The following is a 19545-nucleotide window of genomic DNA, read 5'->3' on the forward strand; positions in this document are numbered from 1 at the left end:
AACCACTGCGCCACTGTGCCGCCCGTTGTACCCAATAACATCCACTGCCCCTCTTCAACTATTCTACTCACTTCCTTAATGAATACTTTGCTTCAGTATTCACTAGTGAGAGGGACCTTGTCGTTTGTGAGGACAGCGTGAAACAGGTTGATATGCTCGAACAGGTTGATGTTAAGAGGGAGGATGTGCTGGAAATTTTGAAAGACATGAGAATAGATAAGTCCCCGGGGCAAGATGGGATATACCCAAGGTTATTACGGGAAGCGAGGGAAGAGATTGGGCAAATTATTGGAGAGGATTCTGAGAGACAGGATTTATGATTATTTGGAAAAGCATAGTTTGATTAGAGATAGTCAGCATGGCTTTATGAGGGGTAGGTCATGCCTCACAAGCCTTATTGAATTCTTTGAGGATGTGATAAAACACATTGATGAAGGAAGAGCAGTGGATGTGGTGTATATGGATTTTAGCAAGGCTTTTGATAAGGTTCCCCATGGTAGGCTCATTCAGAAAGTAAGGAGGCATGGGATACAGGGAAATTTGGCTGTCTGGATACAGAATTGGCTGGCCCATAGAAGACAGAGGGTGGTAGTAGATGGAAAGTATTCAGCCTGGAGCTCGGTGACCAGTGGTGTTCCACAGGGATCTGTTCTGGGACCTCTGCTCTTTGTGAGTTTTATAAATGACTTGGATGAAGAAGTGGAAGGCTGGGTTAGTAAGTTTGCTGATGACACAAAGGTTGCTGGAGTTGTGGATAGTGTGGAGGGCTGTTGTAGGTTGCAACGGGACATTGACAGGATGCAGAGCTGAGCTGAGAAGTGGCAGATGGAGTTCAACCTGGAAAAGTGTGAAGTGATTCATTTTGGAAGGTCGAATTTGAATGCAGAATACAGGCTTAAAGACAGAATTCTTGGTAGTGTGGAGGAACAGAGGGATCTTGGGGTCCACGTCCATAGATCCCTCAAAGTTGCCACCCAAGTTGATAGGGTTGTTAAGAAGGCGTATGGTGTGTTGGCTTTCATTAACAGGGGGATTGAGTTTAAGAGCCGCGAGGTTATGCTGCAGCTCTATAAAGCCCTGGTTCGACCATACTTGGAATATTGTGTTCAGTTCTGGTCGCCTCATTATAGGAAGGATGTGGAAGCTTTAGAGAGGGTGCAGAGGAGATTTACCAGGATGCTGCCTGGACTGGACGGCATGTCTTATGAAGAAAGGTTGAGGGAGCTAGGGCTTTTCTCATTGGAGCGAAGAAGGATGAGAGGTGACTTGATAGAGGTGTACAAGATGATGAGAGGCATAGATAGAGTGGATAGCCAGAGACTTTTTCCCAGGGCGGAAAGGGCTAACACCAGGGGGCATAATTTTAAGGTGATTGGAGGAAGGTTTTGGGGAGATGTCAGAGGTAGGTTCTTTACACAGAGAGTGGTGGGTGCGTGGAATGCACTGCCAACGGTGGTAGTAGAAGCAGATACATTAGGGACATTTAAGCGACTCTTGGATAGGTACATGGATGATAGTAGAATGAAGGGTATGTAGGTAGTTTGATCTTAGAGTAGGTTAAAGGGTCGGCACAACATCGTGGGCCGAAGGGTCTGTACTGTGCTGTACTGTTCTATGTTCTATGTTCTATTTGCTTTGCTTCCACTTGTTTGATTTATTTCAGTGCTTTTAAAAGCCATCAATGAAAGAACCAGTGAAAGGACATTGTTATACCTTTTGCCTGTTGATGATCTCAAGCACATACAACCATCTTCAATCCCCCCAAAAATGTAGCTCAACCATAATTCTGAACTGATCTCCCTAGTCAATAGCTGTTCCATTTCCATTCTTACACACTCTATTCCCATTCTGAGTAAGATTGCCAAGTCAATGTTAATAGTCAATGACAAATACAATGTTTATATTGTGGACTCATATCCACTTATAACAACATTCAAACTGAACAAACTAATTTGACTTACTCCAAGGATGTAAAGATGGAAATAATTCTATTATTTTTAAACTTGCTATAGTTTGGTAGATTGTTAAAGCAACAGAAATTGTGCGTGATGACATGCAGAAGGCAAATGTTGATTTACATAGGAACATAGGACTTAGGAGCAGGAGCAGGAGTAGTCCATTTCGACCCTTTGAGCCTGCTCCGCCATTTGATAACATCATGGCTGATCTGGTTGTGGTCTCAACTCGACTTTCCTGTCTGCCCCCTATAATTCTTGACTCCCTTTTCTATCAAAGATCTATATAACTCACCCTTGAATAATTTCAAAGACCCAACGTCCACTGCTTTCTGGTGAAGAGAATTCCACAGTCTCATGACCCTCAGAGAAAGAATTTCTCCTCATCTCTGTCTTAAAAGGGAATCCTCTTATTCTTAAACTGTGTCCCCTAGTTCTAGTCTCCCCCACAAGAGGAAACATCCTCCTGGTATCCACTCTATCAAGTCACCTCGGGATCTTGTATGTTTCAATTGGATCACCTCTCATTCCTCTAAGCTTCAATGGGTATAGGCCCAACCTGTTCAACCTTTCTTCCTAAGGTAAGCCCTTCATCTCCGGAATGAGTCAAGTGAACCTTCTCTGTACTGCTTCTAACGCAATTATATCCTTTTTCAAAAAAGGAGACCAAAACTGTGCATGGTACTTCAGATGTGGTCACACCAAGGCCCTGTAAAGCTGCAATAAAACTTCCTTACTCTTATACTTGATTCCCCTTGCAATGAATGCCAACATTCCATTTGCCTTCCTAATCACTTGTTGTACCTGCATACTAATGTTTTGTGATTCATGTACCAGGACACTCAGATCCCTCTGTATCACGGAGTTCTGCAATCTCTCTGCATTAGTTCACAGCCTTTTTATTCTTCCTGCCAAAGTGGACAAGTTCACATTTTCCCACATTATAGAATCATAGAAAGTTTACAGCACAGAAAAAGGCCACTTGGCCCATCGTGTCTGCGCTGACCGAAAAACGATCCACCCATTCTAATCCCACCTTCCAGCATTTGGTCCGTAGCCCTGCAGCTTATAGCACTTGAGGTGCATATCCTGACTCCTTTTGAATGAGTTGAGGGTTTCTGCCTCAACTACCCTTTCAGGCAGTGAGTTCCAGACTCCCACCACCCTCTGGGAGAATTTTTTTTCCCTCATTGCCCTTCTAATCTATCTACCAACCACTTTACTTCTATGCTCCCTAGTCACTGACCTCTCTGCTAAGGTAAATAGGCCCTTCACCTCCACTCTATCCAGGCCCCTCAACATTTTGTACATTTCAATCAGATCTCCCCTCAGCCTTCTCTGTTCCAAGGAGAACAACCAAAGCCTATCCAATTTTTCCTCGATAGCTGCATTTTACCAGTCCTGGCAACATCCTCATAAATCTCCTCTGTACCCTCTCGAGTGCAATTACATCCTTTCTGTAATGAGGTGACCAGACCTGCACACAGTACTCAAATAGTGACCTCACCTTTGATTATACAGTTTGTGACGGAAATCACACTTGCCAAATGGAATCATATTAATAACATAATTAATAACATACTAATTCCTGCACCCTCCAGCAGAGGGTTGGTGAACTATAAGGGACCCCACCGAGAACAAAAGGGGACAGACAGGCAGACAGTTAGATAGGAAAGGGGGAAAAGGGGCAAAGAGGACAGGTTAAAGGAGGTCCGGGAGGATTCCCAAATGAAAACCCCTACTGTCCAGTCAGTCAAACCTGAAATGTTGGAAAAAGTAGACCCCACATCCTCCTATGTAAATGCAGACAACAGAAGCACCCTACCAGGGTTGCTAACAGCATTTGCAGAAACCTGCAGGGACAAAGAAAGTCCTCAAGAGGGCAGAGAACCAGTGAGGGTAATGCCTCACCTAGTTGAAGTGCCGCAGGGGAGTGCAGTGGAATCTGGACAAATACCTGTAAGCAGCAATATCCCTGAGGACAAAGGGAAGATTGGCATATAATCCTCCCCCACAGTCAGGGGAAAAGGGAACCAACAATGCCCTGAAGCGAACAGCACATACATGACTCACCAAAGCACTGAAAGTGAGGTCAGAGCAGATCCACCCACTGCAGACTTCCATGATCAGAGCTCCATCCCAGAGTTAATTAAACTCAACAATCCCCCTGCAGACCCCTACAGGAACAAAGGCACCCTAGACAATTATGGAAATATGCAAACACCAAACCTTCCCAAAAATCACATGTTTATTGGGATGCAAATTCCCAACTTATTGCAAGCTAATATTAAAGAAATTTTAAACTCCTTGGGCAATACATAAATATCTCAGACCCACCAAGGGAAAAGGGGCAGTTTAAAGCAGCACTGCTACAAAGGAAAAGAGGCTGAAACAATTTTAATATTTCTGCATGAATGAGAATGAATGAGAGAAATGCATGTGTGGTTTCCTGTATTTTCTCTTCCTTCTAACTTATAATGAAATGCTCCCAATATCACATTTAATTCGACGAGGGGCAGAGGTGTGACGGAAATCACACCTGCCAAATGGAAACATATTAATTTTGTCATATGGGACACCACTTGAAACCTTTTTACTGGACATTGCCAAGAACTTGCTTAAAAAAAGAACTGAACAGCTGAAAACATGGTTGCACATTTGCATTCTGAGAGACCTGAATGGAGAGACAATGGGGATGCTCCTTGATTCAATTAACTAGATTGGTCTGGGCAATAGTGATGATCAAAAGACACCGACAGCTTTTGACTTTGTAAGAGACAAAACTCCACCCCCACCGAGTATGTTTGGGAGGGTCTGAAATCCAACAGCCCTCCCAGAAGTTGCTGTTTCAAACAAAGAGATGGTCACATGACCTGCCTGCTGGTAAGACTGGGGCTTTTTGAATTGTGCCACACAAAAGGAACAGACAGAAATTTTGAACAGCAAAGAGAAAATCTCTCATTGTCTCTCTCTCTCCAGCAAAGTCCCAGGAAAGCCATGGTGGCAGCTTCTACGCTTCAAGACTACAGATAAAGCCTCTCTTCAGCCTTCTGGTACCAGAGAAGCAAGCTTGAAATTGTGCACTGAGACCCAGTGAGGACTCCAAGTCATTAATTTCAATTGAGGACATTGTATCAAGGACATTACTACCCAGTAACTGAATTCCATTTATTACAAAATCTACTTCAACACCCCCCAATTCTTTCTTCCCCTCTGTATCTATTTGTGTGTGTGTTTCTTGCGTATGCATGCGAGCATGGTTGTGCAGCATATTTTTAGTGATTTTAACCGGGTTCGAGTGATAAGGCTAATAAACTTACATCTTTCTTGTCTAAACTTAAGAAAACTTGTCTGATTGGTTCATTTGCAATTACAATTAGAATGCAGGGAGCAAAGGCTCACTGAGGTGGTAAGCTAAAATCACGGTGTTTTAAAAGATAAACCCTGTTACGGCCAAACCAGGAAAGGGGCAAGAGGGGAGCCTGAGACCCCTTCCTCACCCAGTCGTAATAAGTTCCAGCATAATCTCCATGTTCTTATATTCTATACTTCAGCTAAGAAAGAAAAGGATTCCATATGCCTTCTTAACCACCTTATCGACCCATCCTGCTACCTTCAGGGATCTGTGGACATTCATTCCAAGGTCCCCCACCTCCTCTACACTTTTCAGTTTTTTCCCATTAATCATTTATTCCTTTGCCTTTTTTGACCTCCCCAAATGCATCATCTCACACTTCTCCAAGTTGAATTCCATTTTCCCCTTTTCTGCCCATCTGACCAGACCATCAATAGCTTCCTGCAGCCTACTGCTATCTTCCTCACTATCTACCATATGGCCAATCTTTGTGTCGTCTGCAAACTTCTTGATCATGCCCCCTACATTTACATCCAAATTGTTAATACTAGTCTGCCATGTGGGACCTTGTCAAAAGCCTTGCTAAAATCCATGTAGACCACATCAACTGCACTACCCTCATCTATTTTCCTTGTTACTTCTTCAAAAAATTCGATCAAGTTGGTCAAACAAGATCTTCTCTTAAACAATCCATGCTGACTATCCTTGATTAATCTGTGCCTTTCCAACAGTTTATCCTGTCACTCAGAATTGATTCCAATAATTTGCCCACTACTGAGGTTAGACTGACTGGCCCGTAATTATTCGTTCCATCCCTTGCTCCCTTTCTAAACAGAGGTAAAACGTTGCAGTCCTCCAATCCTCCGGGACCACACCTGTATCCAGTGAGGACTGGAAAATGATGGTCAGACCCTCTGCTATTTCCTCTCTTGCTTTTTTCAACAGCCTAGGGTACATTTCAACCGGCCCTGGTGATCTACCAACTTTCAAGGATGCTAATCCCATTAATACTTCCTCTCGCCCTATGTTTATCATATCCAATACTTCACACCCCTCTTCCTTAACTAGAATATCTGCATCGTCCCCCTCTTTTGTGAAGACAGACGCAAAGTATTCATTAAGAACAACACCAATATCTTCTGCCCCTACACATAGGTTACCTTTTTTTTCTGCCCCTACACATAGATTTCCTTTTTGGTCTTTTATGGGCCCTACTCTTTCCTTAGTTATCCTCTTACTCTTAATGTATTGATAAAACATCTTTGGGTTCACCTTGATTTTGCTTGCCAATATTGTTTCATGCCCTCTCTTAGCTTTCCTAATTTCCTTAATGATTTCACCCCTGCACTTCCTATACTCCTCTCTGCTTTCTGTAGTATTGAGTTCTCGATGTCGTACCCTGTAAGCTCCTTGACATCCATGGGGCTCTAGATTTGGCCATCCCACCCTTTATTTTTGTCGGAACATGTTTACTCTGAACCCCTTGAATCTCCCCTTTGAATGCCTTCCACTGTTCTGCTACTGATTTACCTTCAAGTAGCTGTTTCTAGTTCAATTTTGCTAAATCACTCCTCAGCTTAGTAAAATTGGCCTTGCCCCAATTGAGAACTCTAACTCCTGTTCTATTCTTGTCCTTTTCCATAATTATGTTAAAACTGTTAAAACTGACTGAGTTATGATCACTATCACCAAAATGTTCTCCCACTGCTCTTCCTTCCACCTATCAGTTTTCATTTCCAAAAATTAAGTCTAAAACTGCGCCTTCTCTTGTTGGACTTGCTACATACTGGCCAAAAAAGTTCTTCTGAATGCACCTCAAGAATTCTGCTCCCTCAATGCCTTTCACACTAAAAATATCCCATTTAATATTGGGGTAGTTAAAATCCTCTACTGTTACTGCCCTATTGTTCTTGCACTTCTTGCCTACATATCTGCTCTTCTATCTCCCGCTGACTGTTTGGGGGTCTATTGTACACTCCCAGAAATGTGATTGTCCCTTTTTTGTTCCTTAGCTCAATCCATATGGCCTCATTTGATGAACCTTCCAACATATCATCCCTCCACACAGCTGTAATTGTTTCTTTGACCAAAATTGCCACTCCCCCTCCTTTCTTATCTCCTTCCCCATCGCGTCTGAAAACCCTGTAACCAGGAACGTTGAGCTGCCATTCCTGTCCCTCCTTAAGCCATGTTTCCATAATAGCTATGATATCATACTGCCACGTGTCTATCTGTGCCCTCAGCTCATCTGCTTTATTTGCTATACTCCTTGCATTGAAATAGATACCCTTGAGCACTGGCAAACTCTTTTTTAAATTTTCTAATCTTTGTTTCCTCTGTCTTCCAGACTCATCCATTAATTTTCTGTCTTCCATTTTCATTTCTGATTTTGTCCCAACTGAGTCTACCCTCAGGTCGCCATCCCCCTGCCAAACTAGTTTAAACCCTCCCCAACAGCACTAGCAAAACATCCCGCAAGGAACTCAGTCCCGGCTCTGTTCAGGTGCAACCCATCCGGCCTGTACAGGCCCCATCTCCCCCAGAGCTGGTCCCAATGTCCCAAGAATCTAAAGCCCTTCCTCCTGCACCATCTTTCCAGCCATGCATTTATCTGTCTTATCCTTCTATTTCTATACTCACCTGCGCGTAGTACTGGGAGTAATCTGCTAATTTCTTACCTAGTTCCCTGAATTTTGACTGCAGGACCACATCCCTCTTTCTACCTATGTCGTTGGTTCAGATGTGGACCATGACTGTTCACCCTCCCACTTCAGGATGCTCTGCAGCCACCTAGTGACAAACTTGACCCTGACACCAAGGGAGGCAACACACTATCCTGGATTTAAAAAAGTTTGCTAGTGCTCAAGGGTATCTATTTCAATGCAAGGAGTATAGCAAATAAAACAGAAACATCTGTCTGTTCCCTGACTATTGAATAACCTGTCTCTTCCAGTCTTCCCTGTACCCTGCCACCTAGCCCCCACCCCTCCCCCCACCATGCAACTGAGTCACCCGTGGTGCCATGGACTTGCCGCTGGCTGCATTCCCCAGATGAACCATCACTTTCCTCAGTATTCAGAAGTGAATACCTATTGGAGAGTAAAATGCACTCAGGGGTCTCCTGCACTACCTGCCTGTTTCTTTTTGACTGCCGGGCGGTCACCCATTCTCCCTACATACTCCTAAGCTGTGGGGTGACCACATCTATAAACGTGCTATCCACGTAGCTCCCATCCTCATGAATGCACCGCAGTGTCGCCAGTTGCTGCTCAAGTTATAAACCCGGAGCTCAAGCTGCTGCAATTGACAATACTTCCTGCACAAATGGTTATCCGTGATACGGGAAGCATCCTGGAGCTCCCACATAGCACAGGAGGTGCACTCTCGAGGTTGCAGCAACCCTGCCATTCCTTTATTTATTAGTTGACCTTTTGCTACTGCTAAAGAAAATGCTACCAATACTAAAACACCTTAGAACTATAAATAAAACCCTACTAGAACTAAGTATTTAATTTAATTATTTTATTTTATCTTTTATTTATTTTATATTATAATTTATTTGTTTTATTTTAAAGTGTTAGTTCTTTTTATAGATCTACTTTAACTCTGGTGTCTTAAGCTAGCTACTAACACAGAACAATAGACTCATGAGTTGTTCCCTTCTGCTTGTATGCCTTAATTAATTATAGTCAATCTGCCAAATTTTTGCCCACTCATGACAACTCACTTTCCTTCCTATCTTGGTGTCATCAGCAAATTTAGCTACTACACTTTCGGTCTCTTCATCCAAGCCATTGACATAGATTGTAAATAATTGAGGCCCTAGCACTGATCCCTGTGGCACTCCACTAGTAACAACTTGCCAACCTGAAAAAGACCCATTTGTCCCTACTCTCTGCTTCCTGTTAGCTAACCAATCCTTAATCCATGCTAATATGTTACCCCCTACACCATCTTATCTTGTGCAGTAGTTTAGACTGTAATTATGTATTCTGGGAAAATTATTTACTTTTGGGAGTTTACATCTAAAATTATTCGATTAGTGAGAAAGATAAGCCACATATATGGATAGAAAATATTCACTATTTATTGTACAACTAGGTCCTGAATAGAAGAGTTGAACTGAGAATAGATCATGTTCCTGACAACAAGTTATAGGACTGGAATGAAAATATCTGCATTTGATTTATGTGTTATTTTTAAATTGCTTCACAGTTCCTCAGTACATTTCAAAGTTCAATAAAACAACCTCCCAGAAGTATTAAATAATTCTTTGATGGAAGTGAGTCACAAATGCTACACAGTTTAATGCCTTCAAAAATAATTACAATAGAGTCCCAATTGCCTGTGCTCAAAACATCTGCATTCGCAATTATCTATAAATTAGACTAATAGGAGTTTGTGCTTTATTGTACTGAAACTTTCAACACCTGGTTACAACTCTGGGTCAGGTCTTTTGTGATGTTCAATTAATCTTCTGTGTTCACTTCAGGTGAGGTCTGGTTGAGGGTTTGGAATAGTTCAAGTCAAGTTTGTTGTGTTATGACCCGGTGAGGAAGAGATCTCAGACTCCCCTCTCGGCTCTTACCTGGATTGGCCGTAACAGGTTTTAACTTTTAAAACACAGTGTTTTAGCTTCCCCTCAGTGAGGCCTGGCTCACTGCTCTCTAATTGTAATTGTAAAGGAATCACCCAGACAGGTTTTCTCAGATTTAAACAAGAAAGTTGTAAGTTTATTAACCTTAAAACTCTAACTCAGTTAAAACTACTAAGAATATGTGACACAACCAGGCTAGCATGCACACGCAATAAACACACACACAAATAGAAAGAGGAGTAGAAAGAATTAAAGGGGGATAGTTTTGAAGTAGTAGATGGAATTCAGTTACTGTTGTTGGTTTGGATGTAACAATCTTGATTGGAGTTAACTCTTGCAGTTCTCTATGGGGCCCAGTGCACACTTTCAAACTTGTTTTGCTGGTACCAGAAGGCTGCAGGGGTCTTCTGTCTTGAAGCTTAAGTTATTTCCATGGGTGCCTGGAACTTTACATGAGAGAGAGACAGAGAGAGAGAGAGAGAGAGAGAGAGACCTTGCTTCTCTTTGGTCTTCAAAAGCAGTTTGTCTCAAAACCTTACTGTGAGCACAATTCAATCAATTCCCAGGTTGCCAGCAGGTTAGTCATGTGACTAGCTCTTTGTTTGAGACAGCGTCGCCTGCGAGGTTTGTTGATTCTTCAAAGCTTACTAGTCACACTCAGGGGGTGGGGGGGGGGGGGGGGGCGGGTGGAATGCTGGCTCTTACATAGACAATAACTCTCAAAGTCTTTTGATAATCACTATTGACAAAACCCGTCTGGCTAATTGACTTAGGAAGCACTCCCCTTGTCTCTCTAGGCAACTGTCTCTCAGAATGAAAATGTGCAGCCATGTTTTCAGCCACTGCTCTGTGGTCCTTTTTAAACAAGTTATGTTCAAGGTCCAGTAACAGTTCAAATAGTGTTCCATATGATGAAATTAACATGTTTCCATTTGGCCGGTGTGGTTTCCGTCACAGTTGAGTTAAATAAATTCCACTCAGCATAAACCATGGTGCACAAAATCATTTGAGTCAGGTTGCTTCTTTGTTGAGATTCTTTTCACAGCTGTGTGGCTATTTCAGGTCTACTCAGGAATACAGGTTTTATCTTTTATTGAGAAGGAACTACAACTCAATTATTCATTAAATGTGATTGTCCACTATATCATTCACTATGACAGACAATTGAGGCTCCATTGTATTTTTAAATAAAAAACAGTAGATGAACAAAATAATTACAGTGTAATCTCACAAGATATTCAGAACATATTATAAACAACAAAGTAAAGTTGCAGCAGCTTGCTGGAACTCCCAGAAAGGAGTATCATTACCCTTGCAGGGATGTACGGGTCTTGACATTCAGCATACTTCATGCAGTTGATGTGTGATGATAACCTGGCTGAAGGATTAATGGCTAACGTATCGTGCAATAATATGCAGTTGAGCATTAAAAATAACTTACTTTTAGAGAAGACCGATAACCTTTAAGTAGTTTGTACACTTATGTCAATCAAGACAGTGCAACTAAACAAAAAAAGTTAAAAATGAAAAAAGCCATTACCTGGCAATCTTTGAGCGATCTCCATAATCTGACAAAAGCCCTCTTTTCTGCAAAGTGCATGTTCTAGTCCTGGTATTCTATTTACCTGAAAGTAAATCCATGAACTAAGTAATAGCATCAACTAACATCAGTTCAAGAAGTTATTAAATACACGGTAAAGAAAATACTTTGGTTTACTCTTTCAAAAAGAGTAACCAATATTTAATCCATAGGGGCCAAAAATGAGATGAATAGTGTTGACTTCCCTATGCTGTCAAGCTATCTTTTTAAACAGCCAAAGTGCCCAATGTGACTGTGCAAAAGCATGAAAAGACTGATCTAGCTACTTCAGTGACAGGACCAGATTAATCCTTAAAGTTCTCACCTGGCAGAAGACAAACAACCTTTTTGAAGCCAGTTTTAGACAAGTGGATCATACTTTCAGACTGCACAGTGGTACCAGATAAAAGAACTAAGGAAAAGAGTTAAATTCAATGCTGAAACTTTTGTTAAAAAAAAGTATATCAAATTCAACATAGGGTATATTTAAAATTAAAGTTCAAACAATTAAAGAAGGCTGAGGTAATATGAGAAAAGGAAATGATAGCAAAAAATTACATTTAATTAGTTCTTTATGACATCTCTCAGAAATGTCCCAAAACATTTAATATAACGATGAGTTATTTTGCAATGCCGTGACTATTTTTTTCGTATAGGTAACACAGGAAAGGAGTTAAGAAAACAGGGTGGGATCAGGTGTTTAGTTTATTTTAGTTTACAGTTTTACACTCCAGAAAGCTTGTTGTTGAAGGATTATGCTGGAGCCAATCTTTACTCAGTCTTATTTTACAAAGTATAAAGATTACAAACATTAAGCTCCTCACTCAAAGCTTCACCCAATTTCAGTAAATGTCTCCTTATACATACTCAAGTAAGACACTAATTAACACTCTCCACCCTGCATATGATTAAACACAGTTCATCATCATCATTTGTCCCTTGTTTCGAAGATGACGTCTACTCAAGGTCACTAGTTTCTGCCTTTGGTCTTCAGGTGACTGAACAGGTCAATTCTCGACCTGCAGATCTTTGGACACATAGGGCAGGACGTCTCCCAAGGTAGTGGGATCCGGAGTGCAGGATTTGCTTCCTTTTCTTTCCTTCTCTGCCACTGCTCTGCCTCATAATTAAGGTGTTTGGACTTAAAGCATGATGCAGCTAGATGGACAAGTTGTCACTACTGTGAACGATTGGTAGCACGCTCCTCCCAGTATTCAATGTCAATGCTGCCGCACTTCAAAGTGAGCTTCAGAGTGTCTATGAAGCATTTTATTTGTCCTCCCCGGAACGCTGACCACTTAAAAGTTGAGGAAACAGGACCTGGCGGGGGAAACGGTTTTCGGCCATCCAGACACAGTGTCCAGTCCATTGAAGTTGGTTTTGCAGGAGTTTTGCCTGAATGCTTGTGGAGCTGACTTCAAGAAGGACACTAGCGTTTGCTCGATGGTCCTCCCATTGAATCCGGAGGATGCAGCAGAGGAATTGCTGATGGAATTTCTCTAGTGCTCTTATGTGTCGCTAATACACAGTCCAGGTCACAATGTAGTACAGGAGTGTGGTGACAACAACTGCTCTGTACAATAGGACTTTTGTTGACTTGCGAAGGTCTTAGTTGTCAAACATCCACTGCCGTAGTTTGTAGAGGCTGAGCTGGCGCAGCTGATCCAGTGTTGGATCTCCTTGTCAGTGGTGGCCTTTTGAGAGAGGTGGCTGCCAAGGGATGGGAAGTGCTCAACATATTTCAAAGTCAGGAAAAACACAATTAACATACAGTGATACATATGAGTAACATTGTTACTGTAACATTCATGTTTTTTAAAGCATCACGGTGCGCAGGTTGAATTGAATTTTCTTTTTAAACTAGTTGGCCCAGCAAGCCCAAATTCCTTCATGTTACCAGTAGTCTAAAAGCTAAAAGGAGATTTCAGATGATATTGAACTTGGAATCAGTAAGTACTGATCGATGTCACAGTTGAATTAACCACCAGCATTATCGGCAAACCTGTTACTGTCTTTACATTTCATTTCCCAATGAAGCATTTACTCGTACGGATGAAAACCTACTGCTTTTAAGAAAAAAAGATGTAAAGGCTCTCCTTAGGGACAGAGAAAATAAAATTGCCAGCAGGCCTTGTAATCCATCTGTATTAAAATAAAGGCAAGAACTATTAAAATGAGGTCAGTCACTTACTCCCACTTATCCACTACTTTTGCACCATGTCCCGATGTTAACCTGTTCTTTTGCACAGTAAGGCAATGGGGTCCCTCTTTAAATATGCAGATTGGGTTGTTATCAGGACTCAATCTGAAATGTTATTTAGGTCTGAGCTGGGAGCGGTGATGACTTCACTGTTAGGCCAGACCTTGTGAGTGATGAATCATGGACCAGAAAGGGACCAGGCAGTTATGTAATGGGTAAGGAGGAGAAAAAGTGCTCCTCTGGGCCTAGCACGGGAGCCCTGGCTCACTTTCCCCAGGCTGGGTCCCCATGACGTCCGCGATATTGTCCAGAAACCCCTCCAAATAACTTGAACCCAGGCTGTGGCCTCCTGCTGGCAAATTCTCCCTCCCACACACCAGCTAAGGAGTGGATCTGGCTGGGTTCCAGCACAATAGTGAGAACATTTATATTGGCAAGCCCTGGCCATTGAGATCTGACTCCTGACTCCTATGGCTGAATTTTAAGGGCCCCCGATGTCAGGAATGGAGGTTGGGGGGGGTGGCGGTGGGGCGCCAGGCAGTATGTCAATTTCAAGACGCTGATCCTGGCACTGACAATAACCACCAGGGCTGGGGCAGGGCAGGACAGGAATCCCACTCTCCTCCCAATAGAGGGCATTTAAACTAGTTAAACAGCTCATTAACAGCTTATTGAAGGGGGAGGGTGGGATATTTAATGGGGCAAATGGGTTTTATAAGCTGTCAGTTTCTGATCAGCTGAGGGGAGGTGGATACACATTGGGGAGCCAGTCAAGACTGTCCCAGGGTATCACCCCTGCCCCATAAGAGGGTCAGCAGGGCAAAGGGGGACTTGCATTTGATATGTAGGTACTCTTGGTGCTGTGCAGGTGGCAGGGAGAGCATCACGGGAATCAAATGGGGTCGTCCACCACCACCTCCCCCCACGCCTCCACCCCCAGCATCGTTTGCGCAGAAGAGCAGGGGACAAGGCTGCCAATCACAATAGGATGGCCACCTGTCTAAAAGAAAGACAGCAGCTGGCACTGAGGGCACGACTGCCAGATTTTGGATCTAGTGAGGGTGAAGGGAAACACCCTCCACAAGAAGGACAACACTGGCATCAGGACGGCACAAGAGAGAAAAGAGGTGAAGGAAGGCAACAGAAGCCATACTCTCAACACAGGATCTACTGCCGAAAAGGGAGCTACCTGGAGATGACCAAGACCCAGTGCTGCAGGAGACTGCAACTCTCCAGGCACATAGTCTCAGACATCTGTAACCTCGCACCTCGCAGCACTGGTTACCATGCCCTGCCAGCAATCGTCAAATTCACTGTGGCCTTGAACTTCTTCACTTCTGGCTCCTTCCAAGGATCAGCTGTGGACCTTGGTGGGATTCACAGATGCTAAACACCATTGCATCTCATTGGTCAATGATGTCTTCTTTGCCAGAGCTGGACAATACATTCATTTCATGGCAGTTACAGCCTCACAGGGACAGAGGGAATTGGTTTCACCTCCATCTCTGAATTACTCCAAGTTCAAGGCATCATCAATTGCATCCATGTGGCCATCAAGGTACACAGCAACTGGCCAGTGAGATCCATCAACAGGAAACGCTTCCACTCCCTCAACGTTCAACTGGTCTGCGACCACAACAAGAGTTTCCACCATGTGCATGCTCACTTTCCTGGCAGCTGCCATGGCTCCATCATCCTCTGCCAATCCAGGCTGCCACAGATCGTCACTCCAACCCCCAAAGTGTATGGATGAATCCTAGGCAACAAGGGAAATCCCTTGAAGAGACCCTCTACAGGAGCCCCAAACAGAGGCACAGAGGTGATACACCAATACCACCTACTCAGCAGGACAACCATCGAGAAGGTAATCGGGTTTCTAAGATGTGATTCCAGTCTCTGCACTAGTCAGGTAGTGCCCTACAATGCCCATCTGCAAGGGTCTCAGTCATTGTGGTGGTCTACTGCGCTCTCCATAACATGGCTCTCCAGAGGTGTAGACCTTGAGGAGACAGCTCATCAGGGGAGGAGCAGTAACAGGAGGTAACAGTGGAGGAGGAAGATGAGGTGCAGGGAGATGATGCTGAACAGAGAGGTCTCCCTCCTCTCCCTCACAGCCTCCAGCATTAGATCCAGGTTGGCATCGATGAAGTGAGGGTCTGACCAGCCCCGGATGCCAATACTCCTGCTCCCCTGTGACATCTCGCTTCCCTCTTGTGCAGCAGAAGGCTTTGGCACAAAGCACAGATCTATCCTTCAGGACAAGCAGCAGCAGATGATTGTCGTGGATGTCTAAATGAGTCCCACACTTCAACTAACCTGCCTCCATTCCTGCCCCCACTGGCTCTAAGTGGACCGGAAACCCATCTCCATTATCAATTAAGGGCCCACCCCCATGAAAATCTGAACTTCAGTCAGTTTCCCACCAGGGGTGTGATGGAATACTCTCCACTTGCCTGGATAGGTGCAGCTCCAACAACAATCAAGAAGCTTAACACCATCCAGGACAAAACAACTCGCCTGATTGGCACCGCATCCACCACCTTCACCACCGACATACAGTAGCAGCAGTGTGTACAAGATACACTGCAGCAATGCATCAAGGCTCCTTTGACAGCACCTTACAAACCCACGACCTCTACCACCATGAAGAACAAGGGCAGCAGATGCATGGGAACACCGCCACCTGCAAGTTCCCTTCCAAGCCATACACCATTCTGACTTGGAACTATGAGTTCACATCTAGAACTTGAGCACAAAAATCAAGGCTGACAAGCCAGTTCAGTACAGAAGGAGTGCTGCACTGTCAGAGGAGCTGTCTTTTGGATGAGACATTAAACCAAGACACTGTCTTCCCTCTCAGGCTGATGCAAAAGATTCCACAGCACTATTTCAAAGTAAATCAGGGGAGTTATCTCCAGTGTCCGGGCCAATATTTATCCCTCAATCAACATCACAAAAACAGATTCTCTAGTCATTATCGCCTTGCTCTTTGTGGGAGCTTGCTGTGTGACAATTGGCTGCCATGTTTCCTATATTACAACAGTGACTACACTTCAAAAGTACTTCCATTGGCTGTAAAGTGCTTTGCAATGTCCAGTGGTCATGAAAGGTGGAAAATAAATGCAAGTCTGTCTACCTTGAAGCAAAACTTCATGTTAGAACATATTTCAAATAAAAGATGACACTTTTTAATCTAGACTAAATTTGATTACCTTCTGATAGAGCTGGAGTTGACCAAACTGCTCTTTGTGAAGACACCTGTTCGCATCAACTTCATTTGAAGTGAAACAAATCAGCAAGTCCCAATGTTCAGCTCCTGAAAAAGAATTGGAATCACTGTCAACCCTGTAATCGAATGTTTCTACTACACTGAAGAAACACATTGGCCTGGATTTTGCAGTCAGTGTCAAACAAATGGCACTAGCTATTCATTACCTTTATACTTGTACAGACTTTCTGTGGGCTTTTGCACTACGACTTGTGGTTATTAGAAATCCAAAACAGCGGCGCCCTCTAAAGAGGACTAGGGACCTGTGCGAGCAGGGCAAACAACTGTGTGTCTCCTTAACCAATCAGATTGAAGAATCCTTACTGAGACATGACAGATGTCTAAACCAGGAAGTGTAAACTACAATATTTAATACTCAAATTAATAATAATGTAATATTCAAATCATCTACAGAAAGCAAAATAAAGGGAAGGAAAGAAAGATGGGACTAAGAGAGAGAGATTGAAGAGACAGAATGAAAAAGTAAAAAACATTTTTCATTTAATTCTTTAAAATCTCCAACAATAATTAAAATCTGAAGGAAAGAGATGCCACATTCTTAAAAGTAAATTTTCAGTGCCAGAGAGGCTTACCATACCATTAAAAAAAATCACTTATACTTGTATGGACAGCCCTAACTTTTCCTGGCCGGTTTAGTGGGTATCTAGTGCAGGAGGCGGCAACCTGCAGCTCCAGAGCTGCACGTGGCTCATTAAGTACTCATGAGTATGGCTCTCAACCTTGATTGATCAAACCCATTTTTATGTCCGGCAAGGAAAGGGAGAGGGGCAGAAAAGACAAAAGAAAGCTGGGTTCATACTTGCTCCATCTAGAGACAGAACAGTGAAAATGGCCACAGATATCACCAGCCAGCAGATTGAGATTATAAATTCAGTTTGGGGCTTCTCCTTTGCTTTTGATGAATCGTATGATGTTGATGATATTGCACAGATTGCTGTTCTCCGCAGGTATATGAATGAGCATCAGTAAAAAGGTATTGCATGGAAATCTATAAATATATCTCTTTTATTATTGGCATCCGAATAACAACATTGTGGCTTTTAAGTTATTACGTTTTTAGCTAAATTTTAAAAAATGGCTCTTTTTGTTTCTAAGGTTGCTGATGCTTGATCTAGTGGGTAAGTACCACAGCTTCACACTCTTCATGTATTTGAATGCCAAATCTCTTGGTAAGATTCTGCTGGAGAAAAGCTTTTAGGGAAGTGGGGCAACTCGGACAACAACGTCCTGATTTCCCTGTTTAGCTACACATGTGCGGATGCCTGAAGTTGCTGTCTGATTTACTCCTTAATAATGGATAGCCTCACCATTATACTTGCCACGATGTCCGGACAATTAGAATCAGGTGAGCTACCAATCATTTGCTGGCAAAAATGGTAAAGCACTCGTCACTAGAAGACGACTCAGTTGAAGGTTAAAATGGCACCTCCCCAGAATTCCTTAAAACTTTGGATTAACATGCCATCAACTGGCTGGTGTGCTTGTTTATCAATGTGCATGCCTCTAGCCAGATGCCTAAGTTATGGCAACATGCAAAGGGCATTATCATCCTGAAACCAGAGAAAATAACAGATCCAAAAATATTTCAGCTGATATTATTGCTAGGTGCTTTTTACAAGCTCATTGACAGGATGTTACACCAAAGACTCATGCCACGCTTTAGGGAATACATCCCTAAGAAGCAATGTGAGTTTAGATCTGGACAGAATGCCTATAACTAAATAATTGCACTCACAACCCACGTGGAAGCTGGTCATTCATTTGAGCTCATAACATAAGGTGGTTTTTGTGGACTTACCTGCAGCATATATGGTATGGAGAGATCGTCTACTGCTGAAAATGTCTAGAATAATAACCTGCAAACCAACATTGCGCCTACCAAAAGCCATGCTTATCAAGCACAACTTATGGAGCAGATTAACATATTTTGATTAATGAATAAAAGGCACCTGCAAGGTTCACTCTTGTCACAATCACTTTTTAATATTTACATTAGTGACATCTCACCCACCTGCTAAAGGACATATTGATACACAGATGGCCTTGTCACAATCATCCAAGTGTGAAATCTTGTCCAGCGGAATGCACGCTTGCAGAGCAATTGAAAATACTTGAAGACAATTATAAGCTGTGACAGCTTCAGTCAAATCCTCAGAAAAAGTTTGTTGTTGCATTTCATTTGAGTAACCAGTATGCACAAAATCACTTGATTGCTCCTTTCTGTGGTGATGAACTAAGTGCACAGGGACATCTCAAAATTAACTTGGAGTGGTGCTTGATTATAGGCTCATAGGTCATTAACATCTGATGAAAACTGCAGCCAAAATAAAGACTTGCAGCTCCAACTTTATCCACAAATTAGCTGGGACATCTGGGGAGCAGATGCTCACACCCTGTTGACAGCCACATTGGCCCTTGATTTCTTAGTACGTAGCTGAATATTGCACATCAGCATGGGCAGGAAGAGCACATACAAATTTTGTAGACATGCAACTGAATCATCAATAGAATCATCAAAGGAGTGTTGAAACCAACACTGACAGTCTGACTCTCTGTCCTCACATCTATCT

The 19545-nt window shown here is 42.9% G+C and overlaps 1 protein-coding gene across 1 annotated transcript in view; it reads right to left on the reverse strand.

The window, feature by feature from the left end:
- Positions 1–19545, reverse strand: part of cped1 (cadherin-like and PC-esterase domain containing 1) — a 312821-nt gene that overhangs the window by 247727 nt on the left and 45549 nt on the right. The window contains exons 3-4 of the mRNA XM_068050516.1: positions 16899–17002; positions 11448–11532 (exon numbers count right to left, since the gene is read on the reverse strand). Of these exons, the coding sequence (XP_067906617.1) occupies positions 11448–11532; positions 16899–17002 (189 nt within the window). The remainder of the gene's footprint in view (positions 1–11447; positions 11533–16898; positions 17003–19545) is intronic.

The sequence above is a fragment of the Heterodontus francisci genome, chromosome 18 (assembly GCF_036365525.1).
Source record: "Heterodontus francisci isolate sHetFra1 chromosome 18, sHetFra1.hap1, whole genome shotgun sequence".
NCBI lineage: Eukaryota > Metazoa > Chordata > Chondrichthyes > Heterodontiformes > Heterodontidae > Heterodontus > Heterodontus francisci.